Source organism: Pogona vitticeps, chromosome ZW-PAR, assembly GCF_051106095.1.
Source record: "Pogona vitticeps strain Pit_001003342236 chromosome ZW-PAR, PviZW2.1, whole genome shotgun sequence".
Classification (NCBI taxonomy): Eukaryota; Metazoa; Chordata; class Lepidosauria; order Squamata; family Agamidae; genus Pogona; species Pogona vitticeps.
The window spans coordinates 9,808,295-9,825,456 of NC_135800.1; the positions used below are offsets into that span (position 1 = coordinate 9,808,295).

The 17,162-nt window shown below is 51.5% G+C and overlaps 1 protein-coding gene across 4 annotated transcripts in view; it reads left to right on the forward strand.

Moving 5' to 3' along the window:
• The window catches only part of ASTN2 (astrotactin 2), a 473,842-nt gene extending 457,757 nt beyond the window's left edge, over positions 1 to 16,085 (forward strand). For 2 of the 4 annotated variants that reach the window (XM_072984875.2, XM_072984876.2), the window contains exons 21-23: positions 2,767 to 2,867; positions 3,596 to 3,779; positions 8,470 to 9,397. In XM_072984875.2, the coding sequence (XP_072840976.2) occupies positions 2,767 to 2,867; positions 3,596 to 3,779; positions 8,470 to 8,707 (523 nt within the window). In that variant the 3' untranslated portion in view covers positions 8,708 to 9,397. Of the gene's footprint in view, positions 1 to 2,766; positions 2,868 to 3,595; positions 3,780 to 8,469; positions 9,398 to 10,276 lie in introns of those variants that run through there. The other 2 variants (XR_013539660.1, XM_072984877.2) reach the window with 2 other exon arrangements.
• Positions 16,086 to 17,162: the final 1,077 nt, after the last annotated feature.

Sequence of the window (17,162 nt, forward strand, 5' to 3'; positions counted from 1 at the left end):
GCCCGAGCGTCTTCCGCCTTGCGCCCCCCCCGTGCTCACCCTGCGCCTTTGTCCATTGGCAGAGCGTGCTTCGGACAAAAGCAGAGATTTATTGGCGTGGTAGCTCTTGGTAGCTTTCAGTTTTGGTCTGGAGGGATGTTCCTTGGTTCCTGGCCTTTTCTTTGTCCCTTCCATCGTGTTCCCTACGTAATAAACCTGAGCACGCTGTGATCCCTTCCCGTGCAGCCTCCCGGGAAGCAGGCCTGACGCCGCTGCTCCTGCTCGGATTGTTCTGTTCCTCCCTTCCAGCTGTGAGGGAACGAGCTGTCACGGAAAGGGGAGGCTTCCTCCACCTCACCCACACCATGGTAAATCAAGACTCTTCTTCTTTGCCATGGTCGTTGACCCCAACGTGCAATAAGGCACCAGGTGACCAGGCCGTTCCCAAAGAAAAAAGCAAAGAGCTGGCGTGAGCCAGTGAGCCTGTCCAGACAATGGTGTTCTCTGCTTCCCAGACTCTGCCGGAGAATAATTTATGGGGGAAGAGAGACACAACGTTGTCTCCATCCATGCCGGGGCTTCACAACCCTCGGCTGCCGGCCATCTGTTCAGAATCGGCTCATAGACTTGTGGGAGCCGAAAGGGTTTGTGTCGCCTGCTGTAGATCTCATCCCATATTATTATTATTATTATTTGGGGGGAAGGGTGAAATCCTCCATAGGAAGGGTGGCCTTCAGACTTCTCTTTCTCAGATGCTGTAGGGCTGCCGAGTCCTCCTCCAGGAGAACTCCTCCAGAAGCTCAGCCGTTCCTAGGTCGGTTGGGAGTTCGATTCCCTCCTGGTGCCGCTGGACTGGATGAGCCAGAGGGTCCCCTCCAGCCCTGCAGCTCTACGAGGACGATGATTCTGACCGTCAAAGCGAAAGGGTCATGCTCAGTATTGACACGCGCACACACACTGCCCCGGCTTGGAAAGATGCTGCAGGAATCTGCCAAGGTGATACGCCTGGTTGCGTCCCAGTGGCAGCTCATCAAATCCCTGTGGCATCTTTGACAGGGTCATGCCGAACAAGCCATCAAGGGGGAAATGAGGGCCTTGGAAGTTGGCCACTCTCCACAATGGGAAAGCCTCTTGATAGCAGACTTCATCTGGAGATACCCCAGTCAAAACTGGTCCAGGCCTTGGCCCGGCTGGTGAGCCTCAGGTGTCCTCTTCCTGGCCAGCGGTCTCCTTGGTCACTGGACCCCATTGTCCTGCCTCCCATGCGGGCACCCTGATCTGCCCATGGGCTCCTCTTCTCCAGAGTGTGCCGCTTGTCCCCCTGGCATGGCAGGCGGACCCCAAGCATCACCTCTTCCCCCCCCCCCCAATCCGGCTCAAGCATCTTCTCCACCCACCGCTTACTGGAAGACATCCCTTCAGCAGACGAGAGGCCCTTCTTCCTCGGAGGCTTCAAAACAGAGGTCCTGTCCGAGGGGTTCAGTCGTGGGTTTCCTCCGGAGGCGAGGGGGGCAGCGGAGAGGCCCTCGTGGGGCCCTGCCTGCCGACTGGATCATTCGGTGATTCTGCTCGGGGTCTTCATTTCCATCCTTGCAGCCCCCGGACCCTGCCTCTCTCTTTAGGGTCCCACAGGGATATCTTGCAGTTAAATCGGAGCCTCCATGATCTCTGCTCCCATCCCCGCCTTTAACCTTGTCATCCTGCCTCCGATCTCCAAAGAGCATTTCACCATCTCTCGGGCTACACCTTAAAAGGGCCGTGCTAACCTTTGCCGACCTCTCCGTGCACCGCTTGGAGTCTCCTCTTCCCGTTTCTGTGTCCTGCCCTCTGCTGTGCTGGCCACACTGCCGTTGGCCGGCATTTTGAAGCTGCCGTTACCCCGAAGGGCGATTCTGTCTTGCAGAGCCTTCTGTGCTGTTGAGCAGAATGAAGCCCTTGTCTCAGGCAGTGTGATTGTATGGTGTCAGAAGACGACAAAAGGTGGTTAGCTCCAGGATTTAATGTCAATGTGTATCTTCCCCAGTCGGTGTGGAGAGGCACTGGGAAGATTTCCTGTGGCCAGTGCCCAAATAACGGATTTGCCCCTGTGCAGTCCAGTGAGGCAGGCGCTTCCCCTGCTCTTGTGCCTCTGAGGCTGCCACGTATGGTGGGTCAAACCTGCTAAGCCGCTATGGGAAGAAGAAGAAGAAGAAGAGAGACCCAGAAGGATGCCTGTTGGGTTGATTCTCATCCATTTTAACCGGAGGGTTCAGGCAGGGCATCATGCTTCACCTTACCTGGGCCTCCAGGTGAGCGAGATGTCCCAAAAGGGCGAGGATAACATGCTATAGACGGCGCATGGTGAAAGAACCCAATTCGCTGCTCAGAGCTGCTCTGGGCTTCTCTTTGTTTTGGACTGACGTCTTTGAGCAGGGGTGGAGGACCTATGGCCGCCGAGATATTTTGGACTGCTACCATCAAAGGCAGTTGGTAGTCGAGGGTTACAGACGTTGTAGGTCCCAGACCCCTGGAGGGCCTCAACTCCCCTCCCCTCGATTGACCCTTCAGATTTCGCCTGTGAGCCGAACATTTTTCTAAAGCAGTGGTTCCCAACCATGGGTCTCCAGATGTTCTTTGGGCTACAACTCCCGGAAGACTTCACTGCCATCTTCCTGGAGTTCGTAGTCCAAGAACATCTGGGTTATCCAAGGTTGGGAGCCAGTGCTCTAAAGGGACTTGTTGCATTAACCATGATGACTTCTCAACATGACGCCCCTCATGGTCCTTTACAGATCTTTTCTCTTCCAGATTCACCCTTTATGCTGTGGACACCCGAGGAAGACACTCCGAACTGAGCACGGTCACCCTGAGAACAGCCTGCCCGTTGGTGGATGACAGCAAGGCAGAGGGTAAACGCCGCTCAAATGCTCAATTATATCTCAATTTCTATAGCTTCCCCACACCTCAGAAGGTTAAATCTGAGCCATATCTGCCACTCAGATTTCCTCCGGAACCGGACTGGCAATCTTTCTTCCACTCAGTCAAGATGTGAGTAAATCTCACTGGATTGTCTGTTTTCAGCGTGTTGACACATTGAGAGAGCCCACAAAAAACTTGGTTAACCCTTATGAGATTCCCGGCCTCCAAGAGCCAAAATAGAGCAGTAATCACTTTTTTATAAAAGGTTTACACAGTTTGTGGGCAATGTCAGTGCGCAAAATCAGTGCCTTTTCCCTTGGCTATGCAAAGCCACAAGCACGCAAAGAGGACTGTTCATCTGTTTGATCTGTGAAAAAGATGTAAGCAACCTACCCACTGCTTCTAAGGGAAATGGCCATTGTGGTTATGCACACACAGAGAGAGGGGGGTCTCCCGGGCCTTTGGGGGGGTGACAAAAATGCCACAGGGGGCTGTGTCCTTGGTGTGCTGCCCACCTTGTTTGAAGATAGTTCAAGACTCTGTTCTCAAAGGGAGGATCCCCCTTCCCTCCCCTGCTTCCAGTCCTAAGGCTGGGTTGCTCCTTGTCCTGCCGGGGGCCAGATCATCTCTTCCCTGACCCCAGCCTCGCTGGAGGATCACGTTCTCCCATCTTCTTCTCCTCCTCCTCCTTCTCCTCCTCCTCCCACTTCCTCTCCAGAGATAGCAGATAAGATCTACAACTTGTACAACGGCTACACCAGCGGCAAGGAGCAGCAGACCGCCTACAACAGCCTGATGGAGGTCTCTGTGTCGATGCTCTTCCGCATCCAGCACCACTACAACGCCCACTACGAGAAGTTCGGGGACTTTGTCTGGCGCAGCGAAGACGAACTGGGCCCCAGGTAGGGGGGGAGGTGTCCTCGGGAAGGGGTGCCTGAACATCTGGGGTCCCCAGATGTTCTTGGACTGCAGCGTCCAGAGTTCCTGGCCAGGCCAGCTGCTGGGGAAGGCTTCTGGGAGTGTTATCCCAAGAACGTCTCTGGACCCAACTTTGGGAAATATGAAAGAAAAGGCATTCCAAAGAGGAGCCCTCAAGCTGTAGAGTCGGGAGGCACTTTGAGTGTCACCTGGTCCACCACCCCCTGCCCGTGTGGGGAATGGAGATCTACAGCCTCTCAACCAGGTGGCCCATCTAACCCTCTGTTTCGCAGCCTCCCCAGAAGGGGCAGCCACCACCCCTTCCAAGGGAATGCATTCCACTATCCTCCTGTGCCCTCCGAGCAGTCTTCCGATAGCCACCTTTTTCCATAATTGGGATCCATCGAAGTCAGCCCTACCGACCAGAATAACAAGGGGGAAGGTTTGGGGAAAGGCTTGTTCTCTCTTCCATGGTTTGACGCTTCCTGAAGCCCGTGAGACTCCAGCGTTCGTCCTGATGAAATCCCCCCTAGTTTGTGAATGGAAAGAGACCCCAGACTTGGCCAGTTAGTTGGTCGATTTAGGGCGCGGCCAAAAGGCAACCCGAGCGTGCAAGCTTTGGGATTCCATGGAAGTCTTTTGTCAGGCTGTATGGTACCAAACGATGAAGGAACGGCAGCAGAATCAGAGAAGGCCAAAATCAGCCCAGAATGTTGACTTGGTTGAATGGAGTCAGGAAGGGTCCCGCCCAGCCTGAAAACTCCACCCACCTTGTTGTAAATGGTCCTGAACAACTGTTTGCAACTCTTCTGAGTATAAATTCAAGTATGGCTCCTACAGAGATGATGCTAAGTGTAAATTCTTTGTAATCTCAACAACCAACCTTCCTTCCTTCAATCTATCCATCATCAGCTCCTTCCTTCCTTTCTCTTTCTGATTCCTTCCTTCCTTCTATCCATCATCAGCTCCTTCCTTCATCAGTAACTGTTTCAAGGGCACTGCCATTTCCACACCTCTTAAATTCTAGATGATTCTTCTGCCAGCGTTCACTCCTCCTTCACGTGCATCTAATCCAGCTTTTCGTATGATGCCTATAGACTGAACGGATCAGGACGCTTCTTAACTAGGTTTTAATTGGCAGGCCCTTGGTGTCCTCAGGAACTCACTAATTTCCTCAACCTCAAAAACGTTTATGGGCTGAACCAGTGACCCTTATGAGACCTTGGGCTGTAAAACGGAGTGACAAGAGGGGAATCCGTTGTGTCCGCACCATAAATATGTCACAACCAAATCCTCCAGTGGCCAGTTTTGGGGACAGCCACAAGCATGCAAGAAGACACACCCGACAGAAGGTTTGTAAGGAGGCAGGAAACGTCTGCACTCCTCGTGGCTTTAGTTATATCCGGCCAGGTGTCTCTCAGCAGCTTCTCCGGTTCCAGTCCTGCCTGGTACACCAGCTGAGGTGTAGTGAGACCCATCATCAGTCCAGCCTCACCCAGTATGGTCAGCTCTGAATGGCAGCAAAGGCTTGCCCAGCAACCACCTAGTGTTCCCTGGTGTTTCGCTTCCGTGGTCTTCCATCCATATATTAAGCAGGCCTCGTCCTGCCTGGCCTCCAAAATCAGGCAACACTGCCTACATTCCAGGTAGCAGCCCCGTTTGGTACCTCTGCAAACATCCCCATCCCTCCCCCCCAAAAAATTCCTAGCCAGTGTTAGTTTGGAGAGACCGAGAGGGCCATCTCCGCAGCACTGGCCGGAAGGTATTCCGAGCGTCTTGCAGAAGAGCAGCCTAGTACAAACTTCATGGCAGGCGACTCTGGTAGGATTCGTCAACCGCAGCCTTTTGCCCTTTGCGGAGAAGGAGGCCTTCAAAGCAGGCGCCATTTCCTCTCACCTGCAGCTTTCCTTTGAAATGTTGCCTGCGATTGATCCACACTCTGGCCACGAGCTCTGGGTGGTGGCAATTTAGAGACTACCCTACAGTGGCTACCTGAAGGCTAGCATTGTCAAAAGGTGTGTTTGCTAGTAGGAATTGGGGAAGATCTGGGTTTCCTCTCATCAGCTCCTTGACAGTTTCCCTGCTTCCCTCTGCCCCACCTGCATGTTCAACTCGGATGATTCCTCAATGAATCAGAGCGTGCACAGTTGGCTACCTCTTCCTTCATTTTCACATTCCCCCCCCCCCGTCTTAACGGCAGTAGCACTATGCCCATGTGCCTGATGTGAAAAACGGTTTTGAATGCATCCTACCCATCATACCTGTGGGAGCTGATGGAAGGATCCTGTCCCAAAGGACAGGTGGACTGATAGACGGCCTCTTTGCTTTCGTACACAAGCCAACGTCCATCAACCACCTGGGGCTACTCATTGCGGGGTTTTCTGCCCTTCCCACACCTATTCCAGACCTTTTCTTTGAAATTTTTCATCTGAAATTACACGCACGCGCTTTACGGGAGCAGGGATGTTTCCAAAGGGTATCGACAGAAGCCAAAAGATTTATGCTGTGGCCGTGGCGTGTCCAGAAGAGCCTTTACCCCGAGACGCACACCCGTGCTTCGTTTTGGTGGGTGACCAAATTCTCCGGCAGCTGCGTTTGCCATTGCAGGCTTTCCAGTCCTGTTTCGTTTTCTTCTCTGTTGGAGCAAGGCTGAACCCGGGGCCTTGTGCATAAAAAGCTCGGGCTCCATCACCGAGCTGCTGCGATGTCCGAGCGAATCCCCAAAGTTTGGTAGGATGCAGGCTTTGGGAAGAAAGATTCAGTGCAGGACTGGGCAAAGCACAGCCTTCCCTGAGTGGTCGATTCGCCCCTTCCGTCACACCTGTGCCGACAAGTCAATGGCAAGAAAGGCTGGGCTTTGCAGGCCACCCACATCTGGAGAGCTGTGCTTTGCTTCCCCCTTCCGCATGGCACTGCCTCTCTCCAACCCTAGGACCCACCAGACTTTGTGGACATCCTTTTCTATCACCCCTCACCAGCCCTGGGCGATGTGTTTGCATAGCTGGGAGCGGTCGTCTCAAAGGCCCGAGAGAGGCTGCGTTCCATGGACGCTCCGTGATGGAGGGGCGGGGAAGGGCGGCACACTTTTAGGATGAGATTCCAACCCTCTTGCCGTTTTCTCCCAACGGTTGAACAGCCGACGGGGCTCACGTATCAGGGTGGATGTAGCCCTATAGCCCGAGGGACGGCTTCCGGCGCAATTCCCTTTCGTGGGTCCCCCTCCCTTGCCCTCCTCTCGGAGGACTTCATCAATTAATGTCCCGTAAAAGCGACTCCTCTTTCCCAGAGTGGGAGGCGGGTCAAGTCAGCCCTTGCGCCAATTTCATCTCCAGGTTCTGAAGCCCCCGCTTCCCAGGGCTTGGAGGAGAGGCGGCCTTTGATTTATGGCAAGAAACCAGCTGCTCCCTTCATTTATCTCCTGGAGAAATAGCTCACTCCCCCTCTCGAGGGCTCTCCGTTCCCTCTCCCCTCTCCTTGGTCTCCTCCTTCCATGGAGGACGACAGGCCAAGATAAGACTAACCTTTAGCTATCATTGCATTAACCTTTTTCACGCGAAGGAGAGATTCTCAGTCCAGCAGCTTGGCCCATATATTCCCAGTTGTCTGTTTCAGACTGGAAGGGAACTTGCCATCAGCGAGGCCTCCTCTGCAGCCCTTCCCTCTTCTTTTCTAACAGATTTACCCTCCTGGGGAGGTGCTGGTTCTGCCGCTTTTCCAAGCTTAGAGATAGACCAAGGCTTTGATTTAACGCTGGCAACAACACAGTATAAACCTACGAGATCCGGCTGTATGATCACCTCTGAAGCCAGTTCAGAGTGAGAGCAATGCTTCTGAACCCTCGCTTTGGTTTGGCTTCACGATGGCACCATAGATGCAAATGAGGCTTGGTGACGTGATGCTGTTGGGAAGCCATGTCAGAAAGGGAAGCGATGCTTCCTGCCTGCCCTGGGACACCTTGGGAAGTGAAAAGCTGCAGAAAGAATTTGTGCCCAGTTACACCGGGGAGCAGAATTCCTGCCAGTGCCCGCTGGTTAGTGAGAAGACTTTGGCATGGCCATTCCCCAACCTGGGGAGACCCACCTTCTGCATGTAGATGACTGAGGACAGGACGATGACGTTGGAAGGGTATTTTCAATCCAATTGTAAACCACCGGACTCTAGAAAGTGTGAAGAACCACAAGAAGGAGCTGACTTTAGTCTGTTGTTGCGTGCTACCAAATCACCCTCAATGTACAACCACACCCAGAGGGTCCTGCCTTTAAGTAGCCCCACTTAGTTATTGGAAACTCAAGTCTGTGGGTTCTTTAGGGAGTTAATCCTCTTGTGTATTGGTCTCCCTCTTTTTCTGGCTGCCTTCCGCCTTGCCCAGCCTGGTTGTCCTTTCCAGAGAACGCTGGCTTCTCACAAGGTGCCCAAAGTTGGACAGCCTCGGCTCCAGTGTTTTAATTCAGGCTCGGTTTGACCTAGGACCCGCTGGTTCCTCTTCCTGGCAGTCCGAGGTCTCTGCGGCGCTCTCCTGCATCCTTTGGTAGACTGGCCTGAATTTGGAGCGGCTTGCACAAGGTATCGCGGAGGCACCCGGCCCGTCAACAGTGCTTGCAGCCCCCACAGCTTCTCTGCCTCCTCGGCCGTTCGTGCTGTCCAGAGTCTCAACGTGTCCCTTTTCCCTTCCAGGAAAGCCCACCTCATCCTTCGGAGGCTGGAGAAGATCAGCAGCCACTGCTCCACCTTGCTCCGGAGCCCGTACATCCAGCGCCGCACCGACACCGTCCCCTACCTCTTCTGCCGCAGCGAGGAAGTCCGGCCGTCCGGCATGGTGTGGTACAGCATCCTCAAGGACACCAAAATCACGTGCGAGGAGAAGATGGTCTCCATGCTGCGCAACACGTACGGCGAGTCGAAGGGGCGGTGAGAGGAGGCCCTGCCCGCCCGCGGCGGCTGCGACAGGACCTTGGGGAGGCACAGCGCAGGGGGACTCGGGGGAGAGTCCAAGACGGAGCTGCATCCGGCGGCCGGAGGGAGAGGAAACACGACCACACGGGACTTCAGAACAAAGACAGGCGGCAGCAAATCGAGAGATCAGCAAGAGTTTTTTTTCCTTATCTCCCTTTTTTTAATTATTGTTATAATTATTATTTAAGATGGAAGTACATAATTTTGGTCCGTTCAAGGGAGGGAAGTGTATCTCTCCTTTCAAAGTCTCTTTTCTTCCTAAAGCCCTGGATTCTGTGCTCAAAGGGTCAAGAGGAAGACACAGAGCAGGACGGGGAAACTGGGCCACTGGAGGAGGGGGGCAAGGTTTCCTGGGGGGGCGCCACATCTGTTGGGGGCAGAGGTGAACCCCTTGCCCAGATGGACTGTGTCTCCGATGCCACCGTGGTAAGCAAGGAGGCGGGAGGCTGTGCAGTTTGCAAGAGGGGCCAACCAAGGAGGAGGCCACCAAGGGATCCACACGTGGCTAAGGACGCGCCAGGGCGTTGTGAGCAAGCCACGGAGGGGAAACCCAGGTCGCTCGAAGGTTTACAGAAGCTCTGCTCGTGCAGAGATTTTTTTAGCAGGGTCCCACCAGGTTGTTTCATTCATTAAAACATATTTACTTCCACTTTCCCTTCTCGCCTGGTGTTTTGTCCGTTCGTCTGCCTCCTTGGTGACGCCTCGGCATTTGGCCTGGGTTTTGGTTTTGCGTAGGCCCTTTCAGAGGGGCACTCATTGCACACACCTCTCTCCTCCAGGAAGGTGCGTTTGGTAACACAAGCAGTAAATCTGAATTCTAATTCCAACCAGGGACGGCGGTAAGTCTTTGGCCCCCAGCCCGGAGTCCAAGTTCCTGTCGAAAGCAAGCTTCTCTCCCCCAGGAGGAAAAGGGAGCGGTGGGTGGAGTGGTGATGGTTCCAAATCACAAGCCAAGTCGGAGTGTGACTTAAGTCCATCTTGACTCAAGTCCCCATCCCTGATTCAAATCACCGCTTTAGAGTACAGTGGTGCCTCGCTTAACGATTGCCCCACATTACAACAAATCCACTTTATGCCGATCTTTTTGTGATCACAAAACGATGGTCTAAATGGGGGAAGTTCGCTTAGCGATGATCGGTTCCCTGCTTCAGGAACCAATTTTCACTTTACGACGATCAAAAACAGCTGACCGTCGGGTTTTCAAAATGGCCGCTGGGTGTTTAAAATGGCTCCCTGCTGTGCTTAGGGACAGATTCCTCGCTATACAGGCAACAAAAATGATCGCCGTATGGAGGATCTTCGCTGGACGGTGAGTTTTTACCCCATTGGAACACATTGAACGGGTTTCAGTGGGGTTTTTAATTTCGCTTTACGATGTTTTCGCTTAACGGCAATTTTCCTGGAACGGATCATCGTCATTCAGCGAGGCATCACTGTACGTTTGGTGCATTTACTGTCTGCAGGGAGCTAATTTGGAGGAAAAGCAGTGCAAAACCGTTTCTCATGTTTTGTTTTCAAACTTTTACAGGTTCAGTGCAGAATAGGAAAAAAAACGGGCCGTTTCCATTCTGACGTCATCCTTCCTTCTAGATAGCAAGTGGCGAAGGCCGGGTGGCTTTGCTGTGAGGTGAGGTCAATGCCGTCTAACTCTTATCACTTTATTATGTTATAAATTACTTTGAAAGAAAGCGATCTGGACCGTAACTGAAATTTAGAAATTATTCCAGCCCTTTTGTTCAACTGAGTTAACAGCCCAAGAAACATCAGAGATGTGATAGCACAGAAATGTAAAGCTGGATTAATTGGAATAGGAAGGAAATTCCTTCTAAGGTGTGCAGTATTTTAAGAAGGCCATTCTTTACCATTTTTTTTTAAATCACATTTATAATCCCTTATTTCTTCCAAGGAGCCGAGGATGTGGTCCTTTTTTCCTCATCCTCTTTCATTGTTCTGCTGCTTATCACTGCAACTCTTGAGACGTCGGTCCGGCTGAAAGAGGATGGGGTCCGTAGGGACAAGATCCTGGCATCACCCACACCGCATAAGTTCTCAATCCTTGGCCTTCTAGATAGTTTGGACCTTAAGGCTCAACGCGTGGTCATGCTCACCGAGACTTCTAGAACAGTGACTCCCAACCTTGGGTCCCCCAGATGTTCTTGGACTACAACTCCCAGATATCCTGGCCAGCAGCGCTCTTGGTGAAGGCTTCTGAGGGTTGCAGTCCAAAAACATCTAGAGACTCAAGGTTGGGAACCACAGTTCTAGGTGTTAACGAGTCCAGCGCATCTGGAGGACGAAAGGGTGAGAGCCGACCCCCAGCAGCTTACTCAATGCCTTAAGGCCCCTGGAAGCGGTGGTTTCTCTCCCCCAAATCTGTTCTTCTTTCTTCCCTGATGGAAACTCCAGCGATGGCGCTCTTGTTGCTCTCGGGAACAATCGTTTCTACTTTCTCAGTCTGGCTGTGTTGGTTTTTTTGTTTTTTGTTTTTGCCCTGATCAACGTTTCCGAATGGTCTTCAAGGGCAGCCTCTTGAATAACCCCTCATGACAGAGGAGATTTCTTGAAGGTGTGGAGGTAGGATGTGGGAGTGTCCGGACGCCCGATCACGGGCGCAATACTCTGCCTTTTCAGCCGAACCGGGGGGGGGGGGGGACTGGAAGATTAAATGAAGAAAGGGGCGGAGCGGGATTGCAACCAACCGATCCTTGTGTGGGAGAGGAACAAAGCCAATGACCGCCACGACGGTTGGTCTCCTTCCTCAGAGCACCCGTTTGATTTGGGCCGTTGGGTGAACACGAGAGTAACAGCCATCTTCTCCTTTTATTATACTCTTCAGCAAAGAGACATTTCTGGGTGTGTTTACTTAAAAAATTAAATGGGGGGGGGAAGAGCGGGAGAAGAAATTGGGGACCCCAACCTGCATGAGGTAGTGGAAGAAATCAGCACTGCCGAATTCGTTCACGTGTTACCACTTTCCTACATTACGCTCCTGTAAATTTCTTTTCTTGAGCTTGCCGCTGTTGGGAGAGGCTTTTGACTCAAGCCGTTGGCCTTGTTCTTCCCGATTCCCTTGTGCTTTAAAACCTTTCTGCGCATTCCCTGCCTATTTCTTGTGAATGTCACCGTCTCCTGAAAAAGAGGCACTCTGCTTTGTATAGCGCTTTAGCTTCATTTGCCCACGACCCTCGTGATATGATCACTACCCTAACCCTTGCCCCGTCATCCACAGGATGACCCTTGGGTCTCTTTGTGGCGTGGCTGGCGTTCCCTGAGACCCAACAGAGCGAGCCTGCGCCACCAATTCCGTCCTTGTGGTCCTGCCCATCCTTCGTGGCCCTCTGCCCCACAAAACCCAGCGGGCAACGGCTCCTGCCAACCCCTAAAATCTCTTGAGGGACACCCCTAATAATCCCAACCACTGGGTGGGGATGGCAGGCCAGACTTTAAAATGCCAGGAGGGCCAAAAACGGTGAATCTTTAACGCTTCCATCCTTAATCAGAAGAAATGGTATGGATACTAAAGATATAATCAATACTAAGGGTGGGATTTTTGGATTTTTCTGGACAACAAGGACCATTATTTTCCATCCTGGGAGTCCTAGCTACCTTACCTGTAACTTGCAAACGCCCAACTGTGGCTCACCTGGGAAAAAAAAAAGCCGAGCTAGGCCTAGCTCTGAAAAGAAAGGCCAAGCTTTCTTTTCCTGTCCTGCTGCTCCCCATCTGATTCATGTAAGGCACGACTCTTGACAGTGAACAAACGAATAAAGTACATGGACAATTAAAAAAAAAAAGATTTAAGGATGATTTTTAAAATTAATAAAAGAACAAAGCAAGTCAGTAAAGTGGGATAAAAAAAACAAACTCACCAAGAACAGCAGCCGTGGTCAAAGGGGCAAGACAATTGGCCAACTCATTAAAGAAGACCACGTCAATCTTTTTTTTTTAAAAAAAGACCTGGTTTTTCTCTCTCTTTCTCTCCAGGAGACCTCTTGAGAGATTTATTTTAAAAATTTCCTCCTTGTCTAGTGGCGACAGCCCATCTCGAGAGGAGACCCAGGTATTTAGCTAGTGTCCTTGTCCTCCCAGGCAAAGAATGCTTTCTAAAGCCTGGGAAGTCTCCTCCTGCCCTCGGCCGTCAGCGGCCTCTTCGGTCCTCGGGAGCCTTTACTCCAGCCTTAAGCCCAGAGGCCCCTGGCAGACTGCTGTGCCCCCCTCCCCAAAGAACTTCTCTCTCCCATCTGATCTCCCCAAGGTGGTTGTGCAGTCTTCCATTTCAAGAGAGTGGTTCAGGGCCCTGATACCGACTCCCTCTGTTGTGGTGACATTTTTCATTACCTACTTTTTTTTAAATGTGTGCAAGCGTGGTTCCTGCCAGGTGTGTTTTTTTTGGGGGGGCAGGCTTCTGTTTTTAATCTCCCTTTGATTTTTCTCTTCGGTGGGAGAAAGGGTTAAGTCTGATGAATGAAATCGGTGACCAACTAAGCCCAAGGTCTCGAGAGGTTGGGAGTTTGAATCCTTCACCTTCTCGATAAGGGACTGGACTCCAGGATCCATCCCTTGCAGTCCTACAATGCTGAGAGGAAGATGATGATATTATTATTGTTGTTTTGCAAGAAGAGGGGGGGAAAGGACCTGTTTTAGAGACTCCACCTTTGGAAGGGCTGGTGGAGATCAGGAAAGGCCCTTTCAAAGGGCACCCCAAACTTTCAAGCTCAAGAAAGCTAAACAGGGGAAACAGCCAGCTTCTTGGGGGGGGTTGGTCCCAATCAGGAAGGAGAGAGACGTACAGCTTCTCTGCACCCAATAATTCCCCACGACGGAGGAGGTAGATTTTAAATAATACATTTTCCATTTGTGCATCTGTATAAATGCTCCGTTTTAATCTTATTGTTCATTATTTCCTTGGTGGTGCCTACGTTGCAGTTTTGAAGCTAAAATATAGATTATTCTTGATAACGTGACTGTACTGAGAGGCAGTGGGTGTAGTGGTTAGGGCCAAACTACTAGAGTTCTGGAAGGCTAGGGCTGATGGGCAAAGGCTGCCCAACCTCCCACTTTAAACGGACATTGGATCCAATCCTGGTGCCTTCCAGATGTTTTGGGAGGACTCCAGATGCCAAAAGGTCAGAGTCCCTGCAGGCTTGGGGCTCAGTGGAGTTCCCAAATACTCAAGAGCATCACGGCTCATGTCCCCAGCCCTTGCTGTCAACCGGCGGCTCTTCGTCTTGGGTCTCCAAATGTTCTTGGACTACGACTCCCAGAAAAATCCTGGCCAGCACAGCTTGGGGGTGAAGGCTTCTGGGAGTTGTAGTCCAAGAACCTCTGGAAACCCAAGGTTGGGGGGACCTCTGCTTGGAGTGAGCTTCTGTGCCCTGCACCTGCGCCCGGATGAACAGGAGCGGTGCCATTTCATAAGGGTCAGTTCCTCTGAATGGGCTAAAGCTATTCCTCCTGGATCTCACCAGTGGTCAACAGGCGGGTGGCGTGCTGCCCGTTGCACGCACCTTCTTTGCTCCCCTAAAAACGGCTTTTGGCAACAACAGGTGGGAGAGCTATGAGAAGCCTGTGCAGGCATTTATGTGAAAATGAACTTTTGAGGAGTTACGACTGGCCCAAGTGAATGTGGGAGCACCAGACAAGTTCCCTGGGGCGAGCGGGGGGGGGCGGTTATTGTGTTGGGAAGAAAAGCTCGGAGCCCACTCTTTCAGGCTTTATGGCTCCTTCTGGGTGTCCCACCCCACCCACCCAACGGGAGAAACCTTTGTCGGGGAAAGACATCTGAGCAATGAATCACGGCGGCCGTTTCAGCCTTTCTCCTCTTCCCTCTGCTCCTCTAGCTTTTGTCTCCTTCCCTACTGGGCCCACGGGCACCGTCCTCCTCTTAGGTTTGGGAGGTTCCAGGAAGAGGGTCACGGGTGGGTCAGCAGGGTGCCTCGTTCGCCGTTATTGAACGGGGGGAAAGGTTCCCCCAGTATGCAAGGAAGAGCGTCGGAGGTGAGCAGAGGAGTCCCCGGATTGAGGGCATGGCTCCCTTGAGTACCACCTCGGCCGCCCGCTCACCCACTCCTGCAAAGCTGCCCAGTTGTCATTCTCCAAATTGTGTCAGTTCGGGATTCCCTTGGAAGGAAGGAGTGTCCGTGAAGCCCATGGTCCACAGTGGGGCCACATAAGGAGCGGAAATCTTAGAGAGAGAGAGGGCTCTGAGGTCTGCTCTATGGGAAGCCTATCCTCAGTCTTTGTTTTGTTTTGTATAGAGTCCGTCTTCCTAACAAAAATATGGATTTCATCCTGATGTACCAGGGAAGGAATTGGCAGATTGTTCCAGTTTTGTCATTCACTGGATAATTTCACTTTGTTCAGAACATTTAGAAGAGAAGACATTTTTGTTGTTGGAGAAGGGAGAAACGGACCGTTTTCCTGTCTCTGTATGTAATACTGATGTTTGCGAGTGGGCTGCTGTTGACTGAGCTCAGATGTTTCCAGATTTGGGTTTTTCAGATGTGCTTGGACTACAACTCCCAGAAGCCACTTTTCTACTGCATTTTCCACCTACTGAAACGGCACGATTTAGGAGTGTGGGTGACTTTTGTGAAAGCAAAAGGACGTGATTTTTTTTTGCCCTTCCGTACCACGTGAATTTCCTGGAGAAAGCTGTTCCCTAGCATGGAGAGGATTGTCTCATAGTTATCTATTCTGTCGGTTTTAGGAGCTTCTTGGAGGAAGGGGGGAAGGACAGGGTGAACTCTACGCTAACATGGTTGAAGACACAGGTGGTTGTGTGTTGGTGTGTTGTTGTTTTTTTCAAATCAAGACTTGTATGATCTACATGCCCAAATCTGCCACTTCTTTCTTTCTATTTCAGGTTTACAGAATTTGGAAAACTCTTGTAGAAATTAACTTCAGTTTTCTGGTATCCTTAGCATCTAGAGCAGTGGTTCCCAACCATGGGAACATCCCCAGAATTTCTTGGACTACAACTCCCAGAAGTCTTCACCATTAGCTGTGCTGGCCGGGATTTCTGGGAGTTGTAGTCCACAAACATCTGGGGATGTTCCCATGGTTGGGAATCCCTGCTCTAGAGCAGATGTGGGGAGCCAGGGCACTGATCTAGAGAGGAACATGTCAGATCTTTTTGGGGTGCCTCGAGACTCCATCCAGCGTCTTGTGGCTCCTTAAAGATCAGCAGGTGTCAGATGGAGACTGTCTTTGTCTTGCTTGAGAGGCATAAATATTGTAAATTGACCAAAAAGATAGGAATAAGGGGAAAGAAAAATTGAAAGGGAAGAAAAGAGTGATGGGCAGGAGAAGGACTTCATTTTAAAAAGCAGAATTGGGAGAGAGAGGAGAAAGAGAGGAGAGAGAGGGAAGAGAGGAGAGAAAGAGAGAAAGGAGGGAAGGATGGTAGGTAGGTAGGTAGGTAGGTAGGTGAGTGGGTAGGTAGGTAGATGGGTGGGTAGGTGGGTAGGAAGATAGTTAGAAAGAAGGAAGGAAGGAAGGAAGGAAGGAAGGAAGGAAGGAAGGAAGGAAGGAAGGAAGGAAGGAAGGAAGGAAGGAAGGAAGGAAGGAAGGAAGGAAGGAAGGAGCTGATGATGGATAGAAGGAAAGAAGGAGCTGATGATGGATAGAAGTAAGGAAGGAGCTGATGGTGGATAGAAGGAAGGAGCTGATGAAACATGGAAGGAAGGAAGGAAGGAAGGAAGGAAGGAAGGAAGGAAGGAAGGAAGGAAGGAAGGAAGGAAGGAAGGAAGGAAGGAAGGAAGGAAGGAAGGAAGGAAGGAAGGAAGGAAGGAAGGAAGGAAGGAAGGAAGGAAGGAAAGGAAAGGAAAGGAAAGGAAAGGAAGGAAGGAAGGAAGGAAGGAAGGAAGGAAGGAAGGAAGGAAGGAAAGGAAAGGAAAGGAAAGGAAAGGAAAGGAAAGGAAAGGAAAGGAAAGGAAAGGAAAGGAAAGGAGGGAAGGAGGGAGGGAGGGAGGGAGGGAGGGAGGGAGGGAAGGAAGGAAGGAAGGAAGGAAGGAAGGAAGGAAGGAAGGAAAGGAAAGGAAGGAAGGAAGGAAGGAAGGAAGGAAGGAAGGAAGGAAGGAAGGAAGGAAGGAAGGAAGGAAGGAAGGAAGGAAGGAAGGAAGGAAGGAAGAGCACACTAGAGATTTCCAGACTACTCTATCTGAGGCATACATTTATGGGGTGATGATTGTTAGAAGGTATGAAGGAACTTACTCGTTCTCATGATTCCCGGTAGGGTAAATAGGTGTAAAAGGGGTGGGTCAAGCTGGTGAGCTTCTGCTCATTTCGAGTTAGAATAAGAGTGGCCGAGATGTTGTGTGAGGCATCCCTCTGTGTTGCCTGCCCTTGCCAGCCGCCCTCCCCTTATGAGCCTGGCTGTGCTCCTACCTGTAGTGTAAGTCGGCTCTCCGTCC